This window comes from Mobula birostris, chromosome 18 (genome assembly GCF_030028105.1).
Source record: "Mobula birostris isolate sMobBir1 chromosome 18, sMobBir1.hap1, whole genome shotgun sequence".
In the NCBI taxonomy this organism is placed as follows: domain Eukaryota; kingdom Metazoa; phylum Chordata; class Chondrichthyes; order Myliobatiformes; family Myliobatidae; genus Mobula; species Mobula birostris.
The window spans coordinates 49,288,950-49,316,590 of NC_092387.1; the positions used below are offsets into that span (position 1 = coordinate 49,288,950).

The 27,641-nt window shown below is 43.6% G+C and overlaps 1 protein-coding gene across 13 annotated transcripts in view; it reads left to right on the top strand.

Moving 5' to 3' along the window:
• Window positions 1-27,641, top strand: part of cdh23 (cadherin-related 23) — a 1,156,658-nt gene that overhangs the window by 635,449 nt on the left and 493,568 nt on the right. For all 13 annotated transcript variants that reach the window (XM_072282605.1, XM_072282606.1, XM_072282607.1 and 10 more), the window contains exon 16: window positions 17,338-17,443. In XM_072282605.1, coding sequence (XP_072138706.1) covers window positions 17,338-17,443 — 106 coding nt within the window. The remainder of the gene's footprint in view (window positions 1-17,337; window positions 17,444-27,641) is intronic.

Genomic DNA, 27,641 nt, shown 5'->3' on the forward strand with positions numbered 1-27,641 from the left:
GGGGTGACTGAATGACAGAGTAGAAGAGAGAAGGAAGGAATTGGAGGGACAGGGTTTGGGCAATGCTGGGAAGAGGACATAGACTGAGGGGATCACTGAAAGAAAGAAATTCCATGAATAGAGATGTGTGTAACAAATAGTATCAGTTCATGTACAGAAAATGAAGCCATTAAATGGGTTGACGTATCAGTCAGGAGATTAGATCTATTCACAGAGTTAAATGATTGTCATGGTTGTAATATAAAACCTGTGCCAGTTTCACTATAAAGATCAATTGCTTGATATAACCTTTCTTTCTGTTAGGATATCTCTTGACTCACAAGGATTAAAAGTACTGAGATGTGTGGAAGAAGAGCATCTCTCTATTAAATGCCCTTTCAGGTTTTTCCGTTTTTGGATATGTGCTGGATTTGGGAGCAGCTCCCTGTTGGCAGGCATCACTGCAATAGCCAGTGTTCTTGCTGGACTCACAGTTAGCTGAGTAGGGCATTGAACTGAGACCTATCATCCTCCTGTCCAGCAACAGTGGTTAATATGGAGCAACAAATATTCTGCTAGAAGAGCAACACACATCAAAGTTGCTGGTGAACACAGCAGGCCAGGCAGCATCTCTAGGAAGAGGTACAGTCGACGTTTCAGGCCGAGACCCTTCGTCAGGACTGACTGAAGGAAGAGTTAGTAAGAGATTTGAAAGTGGGAGGGGGAGGGGGAGATCCAAAATGATAGGAGAAGACAGGAGGGGGAAGGATGGAGCCAAGAGCTGGACAGGTGATTGGCAAAAGGGATATGAGAGGATCATGGGACAGGAGGCCCAAGGAGAAAGACAAGGTGGGGGGAAACCCAGAGGATGGGCAAGGGGTATAGTCAGAGGGACAGAGGGAGAAAAAGGAGAGAGAGAGAAAGAATGTGTGTATAAAAATAAATAACGGATGGGCTACGAGGGGGAGGTGGGGCATTAGCGGAAGTTAGAGAAGTCAATGTTCATGCCGTCAGGTTGGAGGCTACCCAGACAGAATATAAGGTGTTGCTCCTCCAACCTGAGTGTGGTTTCATCTTTACAGTAGAGGAAGCCGTGGATAAACATGTCAGAATGGGAATGGGATGTGGAATTAAAATGTGTGGCCACTGGGAGATCCTGCTTGCTCTAGCGGACAGAGCGTAGGTGTCAGTGAAACGATCTCTCAGTCTGCGTCAGGTCTCGCCAATATATAGAAGGCCACATCGGGAGCACCGGACGCAGTATGTCACCCCAGCCGACTCACTGGTGCAGTGTCGCCTCACCTGGAAGGACTGTCTGGGGCCGTGAATGGTAGTGAGGGAGGAAGTGTAAGGGCATGTGTAGCACTTGTTCCGCTTACAAGGATAAGTGCCAGGAGGGAGAACAGTGGGGAGGGATGGGGGGGATGAATGGACAAGGGAGCGATCCCTGCGGAAAGTGGGGGGGGGGGAGGGAAAGATGTGCTTAGTGGTGGGATCCCATTGGAGGTGGTGGAAGTTACGGAGAATAATATGTTGGACCCGGAGGCTGGTGGGGTGGTAGGTGAGGACCAGGGGAACCCTATTCCTAGTGGGGTGGGGGGAGGATGGAGTGAGCAGATGTGCGTGAAATGGGGGAGATGCGTTTGAGAGCAGAGTTGATGGTGGAGGAAGGGAAGCCCCTTTCTTTAAAAACGGAGGACATCTCCCTCGTCCTGGAATGAAAAGCCTCATCCTGAGAGCAGATGCGGCGGAGACGGAGGAATTGCGAGAAGGGGATGGCATTTTTGCAAGAGACAGGGTGAGAAGAGGAATAGTCCAGATAGCTGTGAGAGTCAGTAGGCTTATAGTAGGCATCAGTAGATAGGCTGTCTCCAGAGATAGAGACAGAAAGATCTAGAAAGGGGAGGGAGGTGTCGGAAATACCTCCCTCCTTCCCCATAGGCGACACTTCACCTGTGAGTCGGCTGGGGTGATATACTGCGTCCGGTGCTCCCGATGTGGCCTCCTATATATTGGCGAGACCCGACGCAGACTGGGAGACTGCTTTGCTGAACACCTACGCTCTGTCCGCCAGAGAGAGCAGGATCTCCCAGTGGCCACACATTTTAATTCCACATCCTATTCCCATTCTGACATGTCTATCCACGGCCTCCTCTACTGTAAAGATGAAGCCACACTCAGGTTGGAGGAACAACACCTTATATTCCGTCTGGGTAGCCTCCAACCTGATGGCATCAACATTGACTTCTCTAACTTCTGCTAATGCCCCACCTCCCCCTCGTATCCCATCCGTTATTTATTTTTATACACACATTCTTTCTCTCACTCTCCTTTTTCTCCCTCTGACTATACCCCTTGCCCATCCTCTGGGTTCCCCCCCCCTTGTCTTTCTCCCCGGGCCTCCTGTCCCATGATCCTCTCATATTCCCTTTGCCAAACACCTGTCCGGCTCCTGGCTCCATCTCTCCCCCTCCTGTCTTCTCCTATCATTTTGGATCTCCCCCTCCCCCTCCCCCTCCCCCTCCCCCTCCCACTTTCAAATCTCTTACTAACTCTTCCTTCAGTTAGTCCTGACGAAGGGTCTCGGCCTGAAACGTCAACTGTATCTCTTCCTAGAGATGCTGCCTGGCCCACTGCGTTCACCAGCAACTTTGATGTGTATTGCTTGAATTTCCAGCATCTGCAGAATTCCTGTTGTTCTGCTAGAAGAACTTGGTTGAACAGCATCTGTGGGATTTTCAATGTTTTGAGTCAAAGCACTGCTTGACTCCTGAGTAGATTGTTATATAGATTATAGATTATGAGGACACGCAGTCCCCTTTTATTGTCATTTAGTAATGCATGCATTAAGAAATGATACAATATTCCTCCGGTATGATATCACAAAAACACAGGACAGACCAAGACTGAAAAACTAACAAAACCATATAATTATAACATATAGTTACAACAGTGCAACAATACCATAACTTGATGAAGAACAGTCCATGTCACAGTAAAATTGTTCAAAGTTTCTCGAAAGACCCTCGTCTCACGCAGACGGGAGAAGGGAGAAAATTCTCCCTGCCATGCCCGACCACAGTCCGACTCTAAGTCGTCCGAAAACTTCGAGCCTCCGATCAGCCCTCTGACACCGAGTACCGAGCACCATCTCTATCCGAACGTTTCGACCTCAGCCTCAGTCGCCAGCAGCAGGCAAAGCCGGGGATTTTGGGGCCTACCCTCTGGAGATTCTCGATCGCACAGTAACAACAGCAGCGAACCAGGCATTTCAGAAATTTCTCCAGATGTTCCTCTGCTTCTCACGTCTGTTTCCATCAAATCAGAATTGTCCACGACCCCTATTTAACAGATACGATATCATTTCACCGGAGAGTTGCGCACGCTGCGTCGCGCTGCCCTCTTATCCTCCCGTGTACTATTCCAGATTCCAGCTTCTGTAAGTTTCTTGAGTCTTCTGGTCAAAATATGGAGATCTTTGGTCAACAATGACCCTCTTTCTGGGCATTGGGGCAAACTATATCACACTCAGTGGCAATCCACATGAAAAGCTTCCACTTTGAAATAATCCTTTTGAGGAATCTTTCTGCCCTGTGTAGCATTGAGAGACGGATACATGTAGTGAACCACCTGAGGGAGGCAATAGCTGCTTATCCTCATGGTCAATGTCATGAAGTTACAGCAACTGATGCCATTTAAATTCTTTTTAGAGAATAGTACTCCATTTCCAAAATCAAACCTCGTTATGCATGTGCATCAGGAAGAAAAGTCAGTAATGCCCACTGGCTGTAGAAGTAGTGAAAGGAGTTAACTTTAACATATACAGTATTTCACCAACTGCTTTGTGTTTTGTTGAATCAGTTAATGCCTGATTCAGAGTAGAATTCATGGTGCTATTGCCCTGTTAATGTTGGCAATAATCATTTATATACCTCAGTTGCAAGGGTCTGTTCTGTAGGACATAGAGCACTGGACAGGCCATATAGCCCACAATTTTGTGCCAATTTATACTAAACGTCCTCCTCCTGTGTATTACCAATATCCATCCATTTCCTTCATATTCATTTGAATAATAAAGGTTTAAACACCAAACTGCCTGCTTTCACCACTACCCCAGTAGCTTATTCCAGGAACCCGCCACTCTCTGCATAAAAGAACCACTTGCCCCTTATTCTTTAAACCCTACTCCAACCCTGCCCTCACATTGAAAGCATGCCCTCAGTTGTTTGACATTTCTACCCTGGAGAAACGATTCTGACTGTCTATCCAATTTGTGCCTCTCATAATTAAAACATACCGTATCAGAACTCCCTTCAGCTTCTGATGCTCTGGAAGACGTACCTAAGTCTTCCAACCATTCCTTATCACTCATACCTTCTAATCCATGCAGCATCCTGGTAAACCTCTTCGACATCCTTTCCGCAGTCTCTACATCCTTCCTATAACGCAGTATTTCAAGTGTGGTCTGACTAAGGTTTTCTAAAGCTGCAGTGTGACTTCCTTACTCTCATACTCAACAATCCTGCCAGTGAAGGCAAGCATGCCATATGCCACCTTTACCATCTCATCCACTTGCATAGCTACTTTCAATAAATTAGACTTGGATCCAAGATTCCTCTGGGCCTCAGTGCTGTTGAGGGCTCTACTATTAACTGTATATGTTCATCTTTCATTTGACCTCCCAAAGCACAACAGTTCACACTTGTCTGAATAAAACTCTGCTACTTCTCTGCCCATACCTGCAATTGGTCTATATCCTGCAGTACTCCTTGAAAGTTCTTTACACTGTCCACAACTCTCCCATTCTTGGTGTCACCTCAGGCTTGTTAATCCACCCATCTACATTTTCATCCAAATCATTGATGTATGTCACAACAACAGGGGACCCATCTGTGGGATTGTCAATATTTTGGGTCAAAACACTGCTTGAACCCCCCCCCCCCCCGATTGTTGGCCCAGATTCCTAGGCAGACCATATCTTCCCAAATGCACATAAATCCTGTCCCTCAGTGTCTTCTCCAACAGCTTCCCTGCTGCCATTGTGAGGGTCACTGGCCCATATTTAGTTGGTTTATCCCGAATTCCTTTCTTAAACACTGGCACATTTGCTACTCTCCAATCCTATGGGACCTCCCCTGTTGCTAGTGAGGACACAAAGATCTTTTGTCAAAGTCACCACAATCTCCTCACTTGCTTTTTTCAATATTCTCGGGTATATGTTATGGCCCTGGGCAGTTAGCTACCTTAATGCTTTAAAGAGGTGCCAGCATTACTTCCTACTTAATCTCAAAATGACACAGCACATTAGCATGTTACACACTGCGTTCTCTATCATCCAAATCCTTCTCCTCAATAAATATGGACACAAAGTACTCAGTTAGAACCTCAGCCACTTGCTCTTACTCCAAGCACAAATTGCCTTCTTTATCCTTATGTGGATCTGCCCTCTCTTTAGTTGTTCTCTTCTTAATTTAAGTATAAAATGCCTTGGGATTCTCCTTGATCCTACCTGCCAAAAACATATCATGGCCTCCTTTGACCTTCCTAATTGCCTGCTTGAGCATTTTCATGCTATGTTTATATCCTTCAATAGCTCAGTTTGATTTCAGCTTTCTAACCCTTACGTACATTTCCTTTTCCTTCCTGACTCAACTTAGGACCTCTCAAATCACTCAAGATTCCCTGAGCTTACCATCTTTGTCCTTAATTCATATTGAACCATGCTAATTCTGAACAGTGATCAGCTGGTCTTTAAATAAATCCCACATATCAGACATAGACTTGTCCAACAGCAGCTGCTTGTAATCAACATCCCTTGGCTTTGTCTAATCTTGTCAGAGTTTTCCCTCCCCCATTTAGTACCTTCCCACAAGATCGAATTTTATCCTTACTCGGGTAATGATGAGTTTGAGTACAGAGAGGAAATTAAGAACCTGGTGGCATGGTGCGAAGACAATGACCTATCCCTCAACGTCAGCAAGATGAAGGAATTGGTTGCTGACTTCAGAAGGAGTAGCGGACCGCACGACCCAATTTACATTGGTGGTGCACAAGTGGAACAGGTCAAAGGCTTTAAGTTCCTCGGGGTCAATATCAAAAATGACCTGACTTGGTCCAACCAAGCAGAGTTCACTGCCAAGAAGGCCCACCAGTGCCTTTACTTCCTGAGAAAACTAAAGAAATTTGGCCTGTCCCCTAAAACCCTCACTAATTTTTATAGATGCACCATAGAAAGCATTCTTCTAGGGTGCATCACAACCTGGTATGGAAGTTGTCCTGTCCAAGAACGAAAGAAGCTGCAGAAGATCGTGAACACAGCGCAGCACATCACCCAAACCAATCTTCCGTCCGTGGACTCACTTTACACCGCGCGCTGTTGGAGCAGTGCTGCCAGGATAATCAAGGACATGACCCACCCAGCCAACAAACTTTTCGTCCCTCTTCCCTCCAGGAGAAGGTTCAGGAGCTTGAAGACTTGCACGGCCAGATTTGGGAACAGCTTCTTTCCAACTGTGATAAGACTGCTGAACAGATCCTGACCCGGATCTGGGCCGTACCCTCCAAATATCCGGACCTGCTTCTTGGTTTTTTTGCACTACCTTACTTCCCATTTTTCTATTTTCTATTTATGATTTATAATTTAAATTTTTAATATTTACTAATTTTAACTATTTTTAATATTTATAATATTTAATATTTGTAATCCAGGGAATGTGAAGCGCAGAATCAAATATCGCTGTGATGATTGTACGTTCTAGTACCAATTGTTTGGTGACAATAAAGTATAAAGTACTCATAAGGATCTTAAAACATCATGAGTTGTGGTCACTATTTCCAAAATGTTCATCCACTATCAGTTCTGTCTCCTAGCTTGGTTCATTCCCCAAAACCAGTTCCAGTGTGTTTTAACAGACATAACAGACAAGATCTCCTGGTAGTCACCCACTTCAACTCTGCTTCCCATTCCCATTCAGATATGTCCATACATGGCCTCCTCTACTGCCACGATGAGGCTAAACTCAGGGTGGAGGAGCAACACCTCATATACCATCTAGGTAGTCTCCAGCCCCTTGGTATGAATATAGAATTCTCCAACTTCCGGTAATTCCCTCCCCCTCCCTTCCCCTATCCCTGTTTCACTCTGTCCCCTCTCCCAGCTGCCTATCACCTCCCTCATTGTTCTGCCTCCTTCTACTACCCATTGTGTTTTCCCCTATTCCTTCTTCACCTTTCCTGTCTATCACCTCCTTGCCTCCCCTCCCCCACCCCTTTATCTTTCCCCTTACTGGTTTTTCACCTGGAAGCTACCAGCCTTCGCCTTCCCACCCTCCCCCCACCTTCTTTATAGGGCCTCTGCCCCTTCCCTCTTCAGTCCTGACGAAGGGTTCCGGCCCAAAACGTTGACTGATCATTTCCACGGATGCTGCCCGACCTGCTGAGTTCCTCCAGCGTGTTGTGAGTGTTGCTTTGACCCCAGCATCTGCAGATTATTTTGTGTTTACCAGTGTGTTTTCTCCTCTAGTTGCCGCTCCAGAAATTATTTCAAGAATTTCTCTTGGATGCAATGAAGAAATCCTACCCTATCTTTGTCTCTGCTATTAAATTACATTTGTACTGGGGAAGTTTAAGTCCCCCAGTATGACATTACTATTGTTTCTGCACCTTTCCATAATATCTGTACATTTTTGTTTCCCCATTCTCGGTGGCTATAGGGGGACAATGTAATCCAATCAGCATAATTGCACCTTTCTTATTTTGGAGTTCCTCGCAAATTCCCTGTGTGGAAGAGCCATTTAGTGTGTCTTCTCTGAGTACCACTGTGACATTTTCCTTTATCAGTTGTGCAAGCCCTCCACCTCTTTTACCCCCTTCTCTATTATGTCTAAAATAATGAAATCCAGGAATACCAGGCTGCCAGCCCCGTCCCTCACACAACCAAGACTCTGTAATGGCAACATCATAATTCTATGTATTGATCCAGGCTCCAGGTTTGTCCTCTTTACCCATAATCCTCCTAGCATGGAAATAAACACACTTCAGCCCTTCAGTCCTCCCAAGTTTATTGGCCTGATGCTTGCTTCCTTCCCATCCATATTACTCGCTCAAACACCTTTCTTGCCCTTAACCTTACCATCAATTGTCCTGCTGCTGTGACTTCCTTCTTCTCTAATCCCATTCACATAAACTTCACTGCTAATCTTTGGTAAAATATTTATTACTAAATAAATCACTGCATTGCAAATATTAAGTCATCCAAATATATTTGAGAAGAGAGATTCTTTTAAATACCTACAATAGTTTATAATCCTAGGTGTATTATAATTATACCTATTGTACCTTGATGATGTCTGATTGTATTAGCCTTATCCCTGTTAATGATTATCAGATATATTTCATTTGTACTGGCTGATTTTATTCATCAGTTAGATTGTATGAGTTCCTTTGCTCTAGTTCTGGAGCAATGGCCGCTGATCGCATCATGTCCAGAATAGTTCACTGTTTCTGCCTATCATCGAGGACTGGTGAATATTGATTCCATTCCGAGAAGCTACCGAATGGAAACTGATAAGGTTACCAACACCAGTGCACACCTCGTTAGCTGTTTTCTCGGCACTGGGTTTGTACAGGGTGGTGCAAAATGAAGCTGTTGGGAGTAGCCGAACCACAATGAGGCGTTAAGAATTAAGCACATACACTCAGAAGCCACCTTATTAAGTACCTCCTCTACCTAATAAAGTGCCCACTGAGCGTATGTTCGTGGTCTTCTGCTTCTGGAGCCCGTGAACCTCAAGGTTCAACGTGCTGTGCATTCAGAGATGCTCTTTAGTCATAGTCATAGTCATAGTCATACTTCATTGATCCCAGGGGAAATTGGTTTTCGTTACAGTTGCACCATAAATAATAAGTAGTAATAAAACCATAAATAGTTAAATAGTAATATGTAAATTATGCCAGGAAATAAGTCCAGGACCAGCCTATTGGCTCAGGGTGTCTGACCCTCCAAAGGAGGAGTTGTAAAGTTTGATGGCCACAGGCAGGAATGACTTCCTATGACGCTTAGTGTTGCATCTCGGTGGAATGAGTGTCTGGCTGAATGTACTCCTGTGCCCAACCAGTACATTATTTAGCACACTACCATGGTTTTTTGAGTTATTTTCACCTTCCTGTCAGCTTGAACCAGTCTAGCTATTCTCCTTTGACCTCTCTTATTAGCAAGCCATTTCACCCACAGAACTGCTGCTCACTGGATGTCAGCAATTCTGAGATTCTTGGACCACCCTGTCTGGTACCAACAATCATTCCACAATCAAAGTCACTTAGATCACATTTCTTCCCCCATTCAGATGTTTGGTTTGAACGACAACTGAATCTTTTGGCCATATCTGCATGCTTTTATGCAGTTAGTTCCTGTCACATGATTAACTGCATTAATGAGAAGGTGTACCTAATAAATTGGCCACTGAATGTAGGTTCTGTTCCTAATGTTATTGGTATGGCTTAAGACCCTTAAGCTCTTTGACCCCAACAGAAAGTGGAAGTTGGAGGTGTTGGACTGGGGTGTGCAATTGTTATTTTTCTTATAGTTTAACTTACTTTTTTTTAATATAATTTTTATTAAGTTTTCAAAATGAATACATGGAAAGATAATATCTACCCTCCCTCCTCCCCTTAACCCTCCCCCCCCCCCATATATAGTCCTACCTAAAAAAGAAAAGAAAGAAAAAAAAGAAGAACCGCCTGGGTATTGGAAGGTTCCCACATGCTCCATGGGATTCAAAATAAATTTAGTATACTTATTCGTTACTTTCCCCAAGGGACCAAGATCTTTATCGGAGCAACTAAATATGCCATCCTATCTTTTGTAAATAAGGGTGCCAAATATTCAGAAATGTTTCATATTTATCTCTTAAATTATAAGTAATTTTTTCGAGTGGAATAGAACTAGCTATTTCATTGTTCCAACGATTCATACTTAAATACGAATCAGATTTCCAAGTAACTGCTATAGCCTTCTTAGCTACTGCCAGTGCAATTTTTATAAATTCTTTCTGATATTTATTCAATTTAAGTTTCGGCTTTATCCCTTCAATATCACCTAGTAGAAATAATACAGGGTTATGTGGAAGTTGAGTTCCAGTAATTTGTTCCAATAAGACTCTTAAATTTATCCAAAAGGATTGAATTTTAAAACAAGACCAAGTAGAATGTAAGAAAGTACCAATTTCTTGATTACACCGAAAGCATTTATCAGATAGATTTGAATTTAATCTATTTATTTTTTGTGGTGTAATATATAATTGGTGTAAAAAATTATATTGTACTAATCTAAGTCGAACATTTATTGTATTTGTCATACTGTCAAGACACAGTCTTGACCAATTTGTTTCATCAATATTAGTTTAACTTTCTTAAGCTTGCTTGTATTTTTATATCATCACCTATATGCATGTAGTTGTTCAGTGAATTTTCTGGTAATTACAGTGCAGTTTCTGAATTTTTCTAGAAGCTTATTAGTTTCAGAAGTAGGTGTCATGCCGCTTGAATCTGGTTATTTTATAGGTTGATTGTTACCTATACTGGCGTCATTCTGCTGATGCACAGTAGAAAGCATCCTAACATGCTGCTCTACAACGGATAGTCAAAACTGCCCAGCACATCACTGGCATCAGCCTACCCATCATCAGGGACATGTATACAGAAAGGTGCCAGAAATAGGCCAGGAACATCATGAAGGAGCCCATCCACCCTGCTCATGGACTGTTTATCCCACTTTGATCAAAGCATCCAAGTCAGGACCACCAGGCTCAAAAACAGTTACTTTCCCCAAGCAGTCAGGCTGATCAACACCACCCACTAACATAGCCCTCCACATCGCCCCCCCCCCACCCCTACTTTATCATTTCAGGCTCCTGTCCTTTTCCCTTGATGGTAGCTATGTCTTGGGTGATGGGGATCCTTGATGGATGCAGTCTTTTTGAGGCATTGCCTTTTGAAAATGCCCTCAATTTTGGGGAGGCTAGTGCCTGTGATGGAGCTGGATTAGTTTACAACTTTCTGCGGCTTTTTCTGATCCTGTGCAGTGGCCCCTCCGTACCACCATACCAGACGATGATGCAACCAGTTAGAATGCTCCCCATGATGCATCTGTTGAAATTTGTGAGAGCTTTGGTAACATTCCAAGTCTCCTCAAAATCCTAATGAAATATAGCTGCTGTTGTGCCCTCTTACTACGTTGGACCCAGGGTAGATCTTCAGAGATGTTGACACAGCATTTGAGCTGTGCCTAGCCATATGATCGTGGGTGTAGAGAGAGTAGAGCAGTGGGCTAGGCACACATCCTCGAAGTGTACCAGTTTTGATTGCCAGCAAGGAGGAAATTTTATTTCCAATCCATACTGACTGTGGTCTCCCTATAAGGATGTCAAGGATCCACTTGTAGAGGGAGGTACAAAGGCTGAGGTTTTGGAGCTTGTGGGTTAATACTGAAGGTATAGTGGTGTTGAACTCTGGCCTGTGATCAATAAACAGCAGCCTGACGTGAGTATTGCTAATACCCATGGTGGATTCTGGTGTTTTTAATCCGTGATTCTTTTGGAAGTTAGGAAAGAAGCACAAAAGTGTTGAGTGCTGACTTCTTGCGAGGGTTTACCCTCTTGAAAGATGTTCCAATGTCATCCTTCGAGACAGAGATCACAGGGTCACCAGATGCTGTAGGGATTTGCACAGGTGTAGTTTTATTCTCCCTTTCAAAGCATGCATAAAAATAAACTCATCTGGGGGTGAAACATCACAGCCACTTATGCTTTTGTCTTGCAGGAAGTAATGGCCTGGAAACCCTTACAGAGCTGACGTGTATCCGATTCCATCTCTAACTTTAATCAGAATTAGGGGTTTTTTTTTGCTCTTAAAATAGCTTTCCGTAGGTCGTACATGGACTTCTTGCAGATCTGGCCTTCAGCAGACTACAAATCTCCTTATTCTTTCATGGCTTTTAGTATGAGTATATCCTTGAAGGCACACACTGATCCACACAGGTCTTGGTGAAATCAGTGACAACTGTGGCATATTCATTCAGATTCAAAGACGAATCTCTGAAAACTGCCCAGTCTACTGCCTCAAAGCTGTCCTGTGATACTTCACCTTGGAAAAGGTAAAAAAAGGTTGAAGAAGAAGGAATCTGATAAGAGATGTGAGTGGACCATGGGAGAAAGGGAAAGAGGAGTGGTATCGGTTGGTGGTGATGGGCAGGTGAGGAGGAGGGAAGCTTCTCCTCACCTGGCCATCATTTGAGTTGTGAGTTCTTCAAATAGTTTTCAGATTCTTTGGTTCTACGTGGAGGTACAGTATGTCACGTCAAGACATCCTGGCCTCACAAGATAAAATGTCAACTGTATTCTTTTCCTAGATGCTACCTGGCCTGCTGAGTTCCTCCAGCATTTTGTGTGTGTTGCACAAATATCATTCATTATTCATATTATCCATCATTTTGCACCCTCATCTAACTAACAAAAATATCAACCTCAGACTTTAGAATTTTCTTTGACACAGTAGGGGAAAGAATTCTTCTGAGACAAGTATTTGTGTTATAGCAGTTGAGGAAGTGAAAAATAGATGTGATTTTTTTTACAAGAAAAGCTGCATTTAGTAGCAGTGGCTGTAAAACTACTGAATTGTCATAAAAATTGTCCATCTGGCTCTCTGATATCCCTCAGGGAAGGAAATCCACCATCTTTATTTCAGTTTTATCAGTGTGATTGCCTTGAATCTACATTCTCACTTCAGGAGCTGTTGGGGATGGACGATAAAGGCTGGCAGTGCCAGTGATGTTCACTTTCTGTGAACAGATTTTCTAAAAAATCCACATTTTTGCTTCTTCCTGGGGAAGCTTGTTTCCAGATTTCATTTGCTGTTCAAATTTTGAAGTAAGTTTATTATCAAGGTAAGTATATGTCAAAGTACTGGTGCCACAGTAGTGTAGCAGTTAGTGTGACACTGTTGCAGCTCGAGGGGTCTGAGTTTGGAGTTCATTTCTGCCGCTGTCTGTAAGGAGCTTGTACGTTCTCCCCGTGACCATGTGGGTTTCCTCCAGATGCTCAGGTTTCCTCCCACAATCCAAAGACATACCTGTTAGTTGGTTAATTGGTCTCTGTAAATTGTCGTATGACTAGGCAAGTGTTAAATAGATGGGTTGCTAGGCAATGCACCTCGTTGGGCCAGAAGGGCCTGTTCTATGCTGTATCTCTGAACAAAAATAACGTCACCATGTGCTACCCTGAGGTTCATTTCTTGCAGGCGTTCACCGTGGAACAAAGAAATACAACAGAATCAATGAAAAACTACACACATAAAAGACTAATAAGCAACTGATTAACGAAGGAAGAAAAACTGTGCAAATAGAATATTTAATAAATTAGTAGATAGAAAGAACATGAATTGTAGAGTAAGTCTATAGGTTGAGGAATCAGTTCAGTTTAGAGGGGTTTGGCCTGCATCTGGTTTTACAATTCACTTGGATTTGGCATCAATCCCTCCCCTTCACACCCAATACTGGGAAGGGGTAACTGAAGGTAGAGGCTTTGGTGAGGCTGTGGATGTCACAAGTGTGTGTGACATTGGCATTGTGTCTGTATGAGTGTATCTGATTGGACTTCCTTTGTGTGTGATTAGTGTGTGTCTCAAAATGACACTTGTTTGTGTGTATGTGTGTGAGTGAAATCCATGCAACCGAGCCCAGACTCCAGTTAACTTTTGTCCTTCGCTGTTTGATCAAGACCTTGTGGTAGCAGATGTGCAAAGACTATTGTACAGTGAGCTTGACCATAGATGCTGAACATGGAGGAAGGGGAGGAGATGGGGTGGGGTATGGGGAGAGGGAAGGGAGAGGGATGCTGCCTCGTAGCTGTCTACATTATACACAAGCCAGGGCTTTATGATGTAGAGAACAAGCTGTTGCCCATGCAGCAGGCTCCCCTTCTCCACACAGCAAATGAATCCAAAGGAACAGTAAAGGCCGATACAATTTGACACTAGCGGCATCTCTGGAGTTGCCAGTCAGCATTGAACTCAACGGTAGACTGTCTTAGGGACTCCAGCTCTGGATTTTTCCTTCGAGTGTGGGTAACCCTAGGTAATTTCTAAAGTAGGTACATGTTCGGCACAACAATGTGGGCCGAAGGGCCTGTATTGTGCTGTAGGTTTTTCTATGATTACTCACAAAGCTTTTCCTATGAGTGCAAGGTAGCAGGGTTTCAGATCAGAGTTTTCTTGCTCCTAGGTGAGTTGCCAACCACAGCTGATGAACCCCATCTGCCCAAAGTGACTGGTTAGAAGGAGCCAGTAACTCACCTCTGTCCCTCCTCCTGCCTGTAGAAATTACTCCACTGGGCTTAGTAGCTAAGCCACATGTGAAGGCCAGGAGCCGGACTTGGTTGTCAGAGACTATTAGAGATGCTTGCCATTGGATGCAATTAATAGGTAGTAGGCGCTTATCCCCACTGCCACCCCGGCTATAACAACTTTAAGGAACCAGTGCCAGAATAAAGGCAAATTATTTCCAACACTATCTATCTGTACTTGTGATTCCATCTTCTAGCTCTTACTGCTTGCTTAGTGAAATGTCCCGGTGGGGAAGGACCACAGTTTAACGTTCATCACCCGTAGGAGGGGGAGAGGTTGGGTGGGAAGGAGACCTACCCTCATCAGCGGTGTGGACAGATAATCAACATGGTGCCCAAGGAGTGGGTGGAATTGTTAATTTGGGAAAGTATTAGAGCCATTGCCTGCCTTTATTGTTGAAAATTTTGATTGTTAATAAGTCTTAACTCTTGACCAAGGGTTGAGAGTAAACGCATGATTTACTGTAAACATCTTTCATTTGTAAATGAACAGAGAGTCAACGCAAAATTTTTATTGTTAATAACTGTATTGAATAAGGACTCACAGTCAACGAATGGTTTACTTTTCCTGTATGTAATTATTTTTATTTTGTAATATTTCTGAATAAAGTATTTTTGGAAGAAAAAAAAGCTTGCTTAGTGAAATGTAGTAAATGCCACATCTTTGGTCATCGACACTAAGATTAGAGCCTTTTAATTATGAGTCTTGCTTTTATCTGTGCATTCTCTCCGATAAAGCAAGACTGACTGGTCCTTAATTACTTGTATTTTTTTAAAAGAAAAGCTATTTACTGCAATGTCAGGTTCCCCAAATCTACTGTCATTTTGGTCATTGACTTTGATTAAGATGTGATTGTGATGCTAATGGAATTGACAGTGTGTTGATTGTGTGGCAGTTTAATTTATTGGAGATAAAGAGAAAAGCAGGTGAAAGCATTATGTGTTACTTCAAAAGTACTTTTTAAATATAAGATGTGACCTGTGAAACTGATAGGAAATCTGGGAGAGGAAATACCACCTGAAAGGGTCGTTGTCTCTGGGGAGATCTGGTCTGCAAACCCGCTGCTTTCACTTCTCTGCAAGTACCCTGGCCTTTGAGTCATGCTGTTACATATTACAAAGACACCAACAATATTTCACACCTTGGAGCAAGAGATGGCCATTTGGCCCATTGAGTTGATTCTGTCTTTCAATTATATCACATGAACACCTCCATAAAATGAATTAGGGACCATTGCCTAAGATTATTGCTGATCTGATTGCAATCTCGATTTCACATGCTCACAGTAGTCTTTCACCCTTATTTATGAAGTTTTAACGATCTCCATCTTAAAAAAATATTCAAACACTCTGCTTCCACCATCCTCTGATGGAAAGAGCTCCAAAGACTCATGACACTGTGGGAGAATTTTGACTAATCTCCATCCTAAATGGGTGGCGTTTTATTTTGAAATAATGCCACATTAGTCACTAGTCCAATAAATGTAGTATCCTCTCCACATCCTCGCTGTCAAAATCCTTCGTGATCTGTATCAGGATCTTAACATCTCCTTACACATCTCTTAGATTTTTTTTTCCTAATAAAAATCCATCATTCTCACTTTTGACATTCTGATTGAATTCCAGTCACAGCAGCTTTTTGCTGGAGGAAGCTTACATCTTTGTGTGAGCAATTATTTCTTGACAACACCCTTTAAATAGGCTATTTTTAAGATATTACTCTCTTTTTCTGAATTATTCTCCTGCTCCTGAGGAAATGATCCCCCTTCCCCATCCCCTTCCACCATCCCACTCCTATTTCCCCATTTTCCCCCTCCCCCCCACATGCCCCCTCCTTTTTCTCTCCCCCTCTCCCCTCCCCCTCCCTTTCACCTTCTCTTCCCCTCCCCCCTCCCTCTTCCTCCCCTCCCCCTTCTCCCTCTCCCTCTCCCCTCCCCCTTCTCCCCCTCCCTCTCCCCCTTCTCCCCCTCCTCCCCCTCCCTCTCCCCTCTCCCTTCTCCCCCTCCCTCTCCCCTCTCCCTTCTCCCCCTCCCTCTCCCCTCCCCCTTCTCCCCCTCCCTCTCCCCTCCCCCTTCTCCCCCTCCCCCTCCCCTCCCCCTTCTCCCCCTCCCCCTCCCCTCCCCCTTCTCCCCCTCCCCCTCCCCTCCCCCTTCTCCCCCTCCCCCTCCCCTCCCCCTTCTCCCCCTCCCCCTCCCCTCCCCCTTCTCCCCCTCCCCCTCTCCCCCCTCCCCTCCCCACTCCCCTCTCCCCCCTCCACTCCCCCTCCCCACTCCCTTCTCCCTTCTCCCCTCTCCCCCGCTCCCCTCTCCCCTCTCCCCCTCTCCCCTTTCCCCTCTCCCCTCTCCGCCCTCTCTCCCTCCCTCTCTCCCCCCTCTCTCCCCCCTCTCTCCCCCCTCTCTCCCCCCTCTCTCCCCTTATCATTTTTACTGATTTGTGGTTTGCCATATCTTCTGATATTAAATTTCCATCACAAACATCTGTTTCTGAGACCCTTGTCATCCTTCGGTTAATTCCACCCTTTCTTTCCCTTTAATCTATTTATTTACTCCGGCATGTCCCGGCTGGTAAGGGTCTCCAGTGATAGATGTGGCACTGCCTCTTGAAGGTATCCCTGTCGGTGGGAGGTTTGTGTCCTTGATGGAACTGGCTGAGGATACAACTCTCTGCAGTCTTTTGCAAACCTGTGCATTGAAGACTCCATACCGGGTTCTGATACAGCCAAGCAAAATGCTCGCTACTTCATTAGGAGTTTGAGGAAATTTGGTATGTCACCAGAATTCTTGAAAATTTCTGTACGTGACAGTGGAGCACCTGACTATCATCTTCATTGTTGGAGTTGGGGGCTAAAGCTGATAGAGGTCACATTGTCATCATCTGTTACAGCCACAGGAATGTGGCAGTGTGTTCTACCCTGTTGACCCATCTCATCCACTGAACCGTGTGCTTTCTCCCTGTGCCACAGGTGATTGATGACGATTCTCCACCAAACAACCAGATCACTTACAGCATTTTCAATGCCTCCATTCTGAGCAACTCCTTTGATATCGGGATATCAGAGGGCTATGGAGGTAAGGTCTCAAAACCCTGTAGGCACTCGTTTTGTGATATGGGAGGTGGTGATAATGTTAATGGGTGTGCATGCAATAAGAAGTGATGGGGTTGTCTATGGCTGACTGTGGATTATGGGAATGATTAGACGCCAAACAGCCGGCTGGTGGCGTAGTGGCATCAGCGCTGGACTTCAGAGCAAAGGCTCCCGAGTAAAAATCCAGCTGGCTCCCTTGCATGCTTTCGATCCGTGCTGGGTTGAGCGTCCAGCTAACAACTCAGACTGGTAAAAATAAGAAAGCCTGCTTAAAAAAAAACACCGTCATGACGGCTTCCCAATGACTCCACTCGGAGTTAAGGGCTTTCTTCTTCTTCTTCGAGACTCTAAACATTTCATTGGTTCTTTGTTTTATGTTAATGACAAAAGATTTCTCCTGTTTTTTATCCCACACTTCACCTTCCTCTCCTAATAGATTGCACCATCTTCAGCCCTTCATAACTTACACATCTTTCTTCCCATTTCCACCATTCCCACTCTACCCTTTACTCATCTGCCTGTTACTCTCTCACCTGGATCCACCTACCAGCTCTTTCCCCACCTTTGTAAACTGGCTATCTTCTCTCCATTCAGTCAAGGTGAAGAGTCGTAACCAATAACATTGATCACCTGTTATCCTCCATAGATGCTGCCTGACCTAATGAGTCTCTCTTTCCCTTGTGTGTTTGGGATCAGATCCAGATAATTTGAATCTTTCACCCCTTGACCCCCTCAGCCACCACCCCCAGTGATGGGTGGTGGTTTCACCTTTGAGTCAGAAGGTTGGGCTTGAGGTCCTCTCCAGAGTCCTGAGCACAGTACTCTCTGAAGTTCTCTATAACGTTGTACAAGACTCCTGCACTACCTGAGCTACTGTTGATTAGATGAAGTAGATTGTGAGGCCAAGTATCTATCTTATTATATAAAGGGACTGTTTCTTAATCTTATAACAGCAGGATGGAAACCGCCCCTGATCCTGATGGTAATTTCTGACATTAGAAATGTAACCACACTCTAGAAGCGATTCATTAGCTGTAGAACTCTTTGGAATGCCATGAATGAGATGCAGCAAGCAAAATGGATGTGCATGTGTCTCTTATCTTTGCCATTCTCTTGTCAGCTGCTGCCATCCAACAGTGCTTGTCTGGAACAGTTGTCACAGTCTGTTAGAAGTTGCTTTGATTGGCAGTTTCTCCATTTAGGAGGCTGTCAGTCTGAAAGATAATAAAAGTTTGAAGCTTTGGGGTCAAGTTCAAAGCTTTAAGTCCTCAAAGCTTTGTGTGGCAAAGGGGCTGATGGTAAAAAAAAACAGATATAAAGATTAGAATACTCTACTTCCTGTACCCACCAATGCCTCTTACTACAACCCTGTCCCAAATTGGTCAATCCTGGTCAATATTCATCTTGCAACCAATACTGCTGAAACAGCTCATCTTCAGTTGAACGTGTTTTTGGGAACAAACTGTGTGAAAGTTTTCCACGACTCAGCCCAAGGATGTGAAAGATGCCATGACTTTGCAGACAGATGGATTGTGAGCCCCTGATAATAAGTGTTGCCAGAAAAGCATGTTCCCCATCGGTTGATATTAAGATGTGAAAGGCTATTTAAATCAGGGAAGTTGCAAGTTGATTAAATCAAATATATTGATTTAAATTTCAGCAACAGTTATACATTGAAATATAGAAAATTGCAGTGGAAGTCGGCCACAACCCTTCAAAGCTTCGCTGCTGTATGTAGAACACAGAACATAACAGCACAAGAACAGGCCCTTGGAACCATAATGTCTGTGCCGGCCATGATGTTAATTTAAACTGCATATCTGCAAACGTTTTGTCCATGTCCATTCTTTTCCTGCTTGTTCATGTGTCTATTTAAATGCTTCTTAAAGATTGCTACCATATCTTCTTCCACCACTTCCCTGATGGCTGATTCCAGACACCTACCTCTCCCTCTGTAAAAAAAAATCTTGTCTTGTAAATCTTTAATCTTTCTCCTCTCACCATAAAGTTCTTCCCCGCAGTATTTCACTTCTTTCACCCTGGCTCTCACAATGTATATCAGGTCATCCCTTAGGCTTCAACACTTCAAAGAAAACAATCTGAATTTATCTGACTTCTCTTTTTCACTGATATGCTGTAATCCAGGCAATATTCTGATATGCCCTCACCAAAGCATCCATACTCTTCCTGTAACGTAGCAACCAAGACTGCATGACTTAAGAATCAGTATCAAATTTATTGTCACTGGCTTAAATGAACTGAAAGTTGTTTTGTGGTAGCAGGGCAGTGCAAAGCCATGTGTAAGATTACTCTGAATTGTGAAACTGAATAAATATTGCAAAAAGGAAGAATAACAAGTGTAGTATTATAATTTCTCGACTTCCATACTCAGTGCCCCAGCTGATGAAGCTATGTACAGTATGCTATACATCTTTCCATTTGTATTGTCACTTTTCAGGGAGCTAAGGACTTGTAAATGTGTTCATAGCTGATGTTCTCTTTCAATATATGTTCCATCTCATTCCCCAAGCCTTTGGTTGGCTTTTGCATTTAGAAATACAATATATGCAAAGCCTCCTTAATTATATTGAGCAACTTGACCTCTATGGCCTTCAGAGTTCAGATAAGATGTTTTTTTGGAGCAGTAACAAAGAAAATTTAGCTCAGAGGCATATAAGGACATCTTTGATGATTTAAAAACTTGGTCAGCTGTAAGGTAAATATTAAGCTTCTTCAGCATTTTATGTGTTTTGCTCTGGATTTCTAACATCTGCAGATTATCAAAGCTAGGGTTTAAGGATTATCTTAAACATGGAAAGGTTAGGACAGATTTCAAAAATTCTGGCTGTTGGGTGTTAAGAACAGGACTACCAATTGTAGGAGCAATTAATGGGGTTTGTGAAATGTGTCTAACTGAAAGACCAAAGATTTCTGAAGTTTGTAGAGTTTGGGGAGACTGCAGTGGTTGAGAGGGGCAAAGCTCCAGACAGACTTAAAAGAGAGAATGAGAACTTTCATAATTGAGACATTACTACCCTCCATTTAAAACAGAGATACATAGAACAGTTTTTTTTGTATAGTGTAGTGAGTCTCTGGAGGACTGTGGAGGTGAAGTTGGTGGAAGTACTTAAGGGGGAGATAAACAAGTTTTTGGACAATCAGGAGAATGAGCGCTGGCATAGGAGAGGAGTTCAGGACAGCATTGATCAGTTATAATCATATTGAACAAGCTTGAGGGTCTGGGTGGACTACCCATGCTCCTTGTGTGACTGTCTGCAGGTCACTGGATGAGTGGGTCACCATATGTTATAGTGGTAGGAGTTGCAAATTTTCAGATGCTTTTAAATTCACTAAGATTAGGAGATCACGTAGGAATGCATCTGCATAGTTATCTTTTGAGGTAGTAGAGACGTGGATAATAGGTAAGCTGAGGCATGTGCAAAGTCAGGTTTAATGTCCCAGACAAAAAATAGCTCTTTTGACAGTGCACTGCAGCCAAACTCGTTCTTCTCACATCGGCGGAGAAGATCTTTAGCCTTTAACCTACTGACTCTGAGGCCAGACACTGTTTCCTGTCAAAGCACCACCAATGTCTCCAATGTTAATCTGGTAGAACCATGTTTCCCAGGCCCCTGCTTACTACAGGTGGTAAAGGAGGAACCAGCTGTCTGCCTCCAGCTGTGGCTGTCATGTTAAAAAAAAGACCCAAACAAAGGAAAGTACTCTCTTTGAACACTTTGCACAAGTGTTATCATAAATACAGAAACAAGGAAACAGAAGGGTCATTATTCTTAAGCTTTCCTTGCAGTGCAATTACATACAGTGATTAAAAATAGCTCCCTGTTGTGTTGTTAAAGACCACAAACTGCATACTAATAGTATAATCACAAAAGCATGGCTTGCAGTGAGTATGTTCTGCCTGTTGAAATCCTCATCGTTCTTCAAATTATTTCAAGTGAAGCTCAGCGAACAGGATTTGGTTTAATCCCTCACCTCTGCAACTGCTCTGAAGGTAAAAATCCCAAGCTCGCAAATAAGTAGCTTCTCACAAAATTCTCTGCAGTCATTTTTTTTAATATATAAAGAAAGCCTGAACTTCTCATCTCTTCTGATCTCAGGATATAGAGAACAGTCAGTGAGCAAAAGGAGGGGAAAATGAATGACCTGGCCCCTGATCTGTACGAATCAACACTGAAACTACCCATAAAGGACGTGTAATGATGGATTTGCCTTGATATGGCACCATTTATGATCTCCAGAAGATCATACATTTGTACTTTCAGGCTAATGGAACGCTTTCAACATAAAAGGCAGAAATAAAGTTGATGTGCAGAGGATCTTTCCAATAGTAGGGGAATCTATGACTCGAGGGCATATCCTCAGAATAGAAGGACATCCCTTCAGAACAGAGATAAGGAGGAATTTCTTTAGCCAGAGGTTCGTGAACCTGTGGAATTCTTGCCAAAGATGGCTCTGGAGGCCACGTCATTGGGTATATTTAAAGTGATGTTTGATAGGTACTAAATTGATAGGGGTATCAAAGGTTATGGAGAGAAGGCAGGAGAATAAGCTTGAAAGATAAAATAAATCAGCCACGATGGAATGGTGGGGAAGCCTCAATGGGCTATATGACCTATTTCTTCTCCTATATCTTACAGTCTAAAAGCAGAAAATGCTTGGGAGACTCAGTAAATCACACAGCATCTGTGGAGACAGAAACAGAGTTAATATTTCAGGTCAGAGACCTTCTTCAGAACTGGATAAGTGAGGGACAAAATGGCAGAGAGGATGTGGATAGACAGAAAATAGGTCGGGTGACAGAACTGCTGTTAGTATCTTTTAAGGAGGTATGATGTTAATCATTGTTGATCTGTCTGCTGGAGTGTAGATAGAAACACTTCCAAATTGCATTTGAAGTTGGAATTGCAGAAGCCAACATAATTCTAATTAATTATCCATTTTTAGTGTTGATTATAGGGAAAAATATTGACCAAGTCACCTGGACTATGTTCATACTTTTCTTAAATAATCAAATATGTCATTTCCATCCACTAAAGGTGGGGTCTTAGTTTAATGTTTCAGTGAAAGGTGGGAATGAAAGAGCAGTTAGTCCTCAGCACTGAACAATCCACTGGAGGAACTCAACAGGTTGAGCGGCATCTGTTAGCGGAAGGGAATGCTGGAAGTTCAAGCAACACACACAAAATGCTGATGGAACGCAGCAGGCCAGGCAGCATCTATAGGGAGAGGTACTGTAGACGTTTTGGGTCGAGACCCTTCGACAGGACTAACTGAAAGAAGAGATAGTAAGAGATTTGAGAGAGGGAGGGGGAGATCCGAAATGATAGGAGAATACAGGAGGGGGAGGGATGGAGCCAAGAGCTGGAAAGTTGATTGGCAAAAGGGATACAAGGCTGGAGAAGGGAGAGGATCACATTCCCATTCTGATCTGTCTATCCATGGCCTCCTCTACTGTCAAGATGAAGCCACGCTCAGGTTGGAGGAACAACACCTTATATTTCGTCTGGGTAGCCTCCAACCTGATGGCATGAACATTGACTTCTCAGACTTCCGTTTAATGCCCCTTCTACCCTTCTTACCCAATCCCTTATTTATTTATTTTTTCCCTTTTTTCCTCTCTCTCTTTTTTCTCCCTGTGTCCCTCTCACAATAACTCCTTGCCTGCTCCCCATCTTCCTCTGGTGCTCCCCTCCCTCTTTCTCTCTCCCTGGGCCTCCCATCCCATGATCCTCTCCCTTCTCCAGCCTTGTATCCCTTTTGCCAATCAACTTTCCAGCTCTTAGCTCCATCCCTCCCCCTCCTGTCTTCTCCTATCATTTCGGATCTTCCCCTCCCCCTCCCACTTTCAAATCTCTTACTATCTCTTCTTTCAGTTAGTCCTGACGAAGGGTCTTGGCCCGAAACGTCGACTGTACCTCTTCCTATAGATGCTACTTGGCCTGCTGCGTTCCACCAGCATTTTGTGTGTGTTGAGAGGAAAAGAATTGTTCATGTTTTAGTTCAAAACCCTGCATCAGGACTGAAGAGGGAGAGGGGATCTCCACCCAACTAACTTTCTTCTCTGACATTTCCTTTCAGGTAGATAAACCCTTCACTGAGAATTCTTTGTTCACCACAGATGCTGCTTGACCCACTGGAGTTCCTCTAGCAGATGGTTGCTCCAGATTCCAGCATCTGGGATCTCTTGTGCCTCCAGTAACTCCTCAGTACTTCACTGAATGTCACCTTAGATTTGTACTCAAATTGGAGGGGTGACCTTTATTCTCTTAACCTACTGACTCCAGCTGGTGTGCTCTAAATAGAAGGGAAACAATTACAGGGATGCTTGGACATGAAAAGTATACTTCAGTAAACATACTGATTCTGCAAGCAGTTAGAAAGCTGAGAGAGGGGTAATCTTCCAGAGGTGTATAAAATCATGAGGGGCATAGACAGGGTGAATAATCACAGCCTTTTTTTCGCAGGGTTTATGAATCAAGAATGAGACGGTGTAGGTTTAGGATGTGAGGGGAGAGATTTAATAAAACTGGATGAACATCTGATCAAGGTACGACTGCACAGGCGCGTGTACGTCAGCAAGTTAGACCGGAGGGAAGAATTTAAATGGAGATAATTTCTTTTCAGCCGTTTGATCAAGGCACGACAGCGAAGGTGTGTGGACGTCAGCGAGTTAGACCAGCAGGAGGAATTTATAAAGAAGACAGCTTTATAGAGCAGGCGCAGGAGTAAAGGGAGTCAGAGTAGAAGGGCTTTGGCAATAACGGGTCAAGGCGAGATAAGTTACTTGTGAAGAATAGGAAGTATATCTGCGAGGCCAGTGCTCTGTATTGCGTGTTGGATGTGGGATGTCCTGGAGACTCCCAGCCTCCCGGACGGCCACATCTGCGCCAAGTGCATTGAGCTGCAGCTCCTTAGGGACCGGGTTAGTGAACTGGAGATGCAGCTCGATGACCTTCATCTGGTCAGGGAAAGTGAGGAGGTGATAGAGAGGAGCTATAGGCAAGTAGTCACACTGGGGCTTTGGGAGGCAGATAAGTGGGTAACCGTAGAGGGAAGAGCAAGCGGCAGATACTAGAGAGCTATGTTCCCTATAAGCTGTGCGCGTGTTGCGCGCACACATGTTTTTCAACCAGCGCACAAAGGAAATTAACGTGCGCACAAAAGGTTAATTACCTAAAATAATGTAAAAATAATAATTATACTTATTGAAAATAATCTTTTAGCTAAATGTTTCTGTTAACTAGTTAGTCAGTTTTTCAAATACCACAATGCACGTCACTAATTTACGTCACCTCACCTTTCCTGTTCCGGTTTGTACAACTGCATCACGGCGGCAGCCATCTTTGGCGGACAGTGGTCATATCGTAAAGTTTACAAAGATCTGTTTCAAATCCTGTAGATAGCTTACTAAGTTTTTATTGAAAAAAGATCAGTCAAATGACCCTGTGGCTAAATACTGTCACAAGAAATTGATAAACATCACATACAAAGTAGCTTTACAGGTTTTAAGTGATGTCTTTGATGAGCTGGCTGCACTGTGCAAGATTCTGCAAAAGAGTGGCCTGACACCGATTGATTCACTTCATTTTGCACGAGGCAAAATGAACAAGAAAGCAGTATCTGGGAGACAATATTTCGTGGAGTGACAAAGTTAAAGTTTTGCTAAGCCAACAACATGAAGAAAACGTCGCGGTAGATACAAGTTCGCTGTTGACTTTTATAAATAGTCTTTGTGTTCATTTAGAGGAAAGGATTCCTGAAGATGAGGTACAAGAATGGTCAGCTTTTGATTTCTCCACAATTGCAGATTGTGACTTCACATTTTGCGATGAACAAGTTAATGCCTTATGTCTAAAATATTATGATTTTCTAGCTGAAAATACTGTAATAGTTAGACAGTTTAATGATTTCAAATTTTCCATGCAAGAAAAAATTAAATCCAAACTGATTTCAAACTTCGCTCAAATGGTGGCATTTTGTACTTCAAAATGAACAGTTTTGCGACCTTGCACAGTTGATGGCCATTGGGGGAACCTTTCTTGCGTCTAGTGCGGACTGTGAGCGAGGTTTTAACCTGATGAATCAACTCAAAAACAAGCTGAGAAACCGTTTAGGTGAATGTCATTTGGATATGTTAATGGGAATCAAAAGCTATCAATTGGATGGAAGTTCTATTAGTTTACAAAGAATGGGTAAATGCCAAAGACAGGAGAGAGAAAAAAATAACTGAGTGACTTAAATATGTATGTTATTTTGTTGTTATTCTGTGCAGTTTTATGTCAAATATTTTGTAAGCCTACATAAACTGTGCCATGTGTGCATTCAGTACACACATACTTTTGTCACAGGAAAAAAATTTGCATAACATAAGATTTTTGCGCACACTGACTACTAAAAATTAGAGGGAACATTGCTAGAGAGTGCCCCTGTGGCTGTCCCTCTTAACAATAAGTACTCCTGTTTGAGTACTGTGGCACGGAGTCTGGCCCTGTGGCTCAGAAGTGTAGGGAAAGGAAGAGGTTGGCAGCAGTAATAGGGGACTCTATAGTTAGGGGGACAGACAGGCGATTCTGTGGACACAGGAATGAAACACGTATGGTAGTTTGCCTCCCAGGTGCCAGGGTCCGGGATGTTTCTGATCATGTCCACGATATCCTGAAGTGAGGAGGTGAACATCCAGAGGTCGTGGTGCATATTGGTACCAATGACGTAGGTAGGAAAAGGGAGGAGGTCCTGAAAACAGACTACAGGGAGTTAGGAAAGAAGCTGAGAAGCAGGACTACAAGGGTAGTAATCTCGGGATTACTGCCTGTGCCACGCGACAGTGAGTATAGGAATAGAGTGAGGTGGAGGATAAATGTGTGGCTGAGAGGGATTGGAGCAGGGGGCAGGGATTCAGATTTCTTGATCATTGGGACCTCTTCTGCGGCAGGGTGACCTATACAATAAGGATGGGCTGCACTTGAATTCGAGGGGGACCAATATCCTGTCAGGAAGCTTTGCTAAGGCTACTGGGGAGAGTTTAAACTAGAATTGCTGGGGAGTGGGAACCGAACTGAAGGGACGGAGGAAGGGGCGATTAGCTCACAAACAGAGAATACACTGAGAATACACTGCCTGTAGGCAGTGTGAGAGGGAGGATAGGCAGGTGATAGAGAAGGGATGCACTCAGATTGATGGTTTGAGATGTGTCCATTTCAATGCAAGGAGTATCATGAACAAAGCAGATGAACTTAGAGCGTGGATCAGTACTTGGAGCTATGATGTTGTGGCTATTACAGAGACTTGGATGGCTCAGGGGCAGGAATGGTTACTTGGAGTGCCAGGCTTTAGATGTTTCAGAAAGGACAGGGAAGAAGGCAAAAGAGGTGGGGGTGTGGCACTGCTGATCAAAGATAGTGTCATGGCTGCAGAAAAGGAGGAAGTCATGGAGGGATTGTCTATTGAGTCTCTGTGGATGGAAATTAGAGATAGGAAGGGGTCAATAACTCTATTGGGTGCTTTTTATAGACCACCCAATAGTAACAGGGACATCGAGGAGCAGATCGGGAGACAGATTCTGGAACGTGATGGGAGATTTTAATTTCCCCAATTTTGATTGGCATCTCCCTAGAGCAAGGGGTTTAGATGAGATGGAGTTTGTTAGTTGTGTTCAGGAAGGTTTTCTGACACAATATGTAGATCAGCCTACAAGAGGAGAGGCTGTACTTGATCTGGTATCTGGTCAGGTGTCAGGTCTCTCAGTGGGAGAGCATTTGGAGATAGTGATCACAATTATATCACCTTTACCATAGCATTGGACAGGGATAGGAGCAGAGAAGATAGGAAAATGTTTAAATGGAGTAAGGGGAAATATGAAACTATCAGGCAGGAACTTGGAAGCATAAATTGGGAGTAGATGTTCTCAGGGAAATGTATGGCAGAAATGCGGCAAATGTTCGGGAGATATTTGTGTGGCAATCTGCATAGGTGTGTTCCAATGAGACAGGAAAAGGATGGTAAGATACAGGAACCATGGTGTACAAAGGCTGTAGAAAATCTAGTCAAGAAGAAAAGAAAAGCTTACGAAAAGTTCAGAAAACTAGGTAATGATAGAGATGTAGAAAATTATAAGGCTAGCAGGAAGGAGCTTAAGAATGAAATTAGGAGAGCCAGAAGGG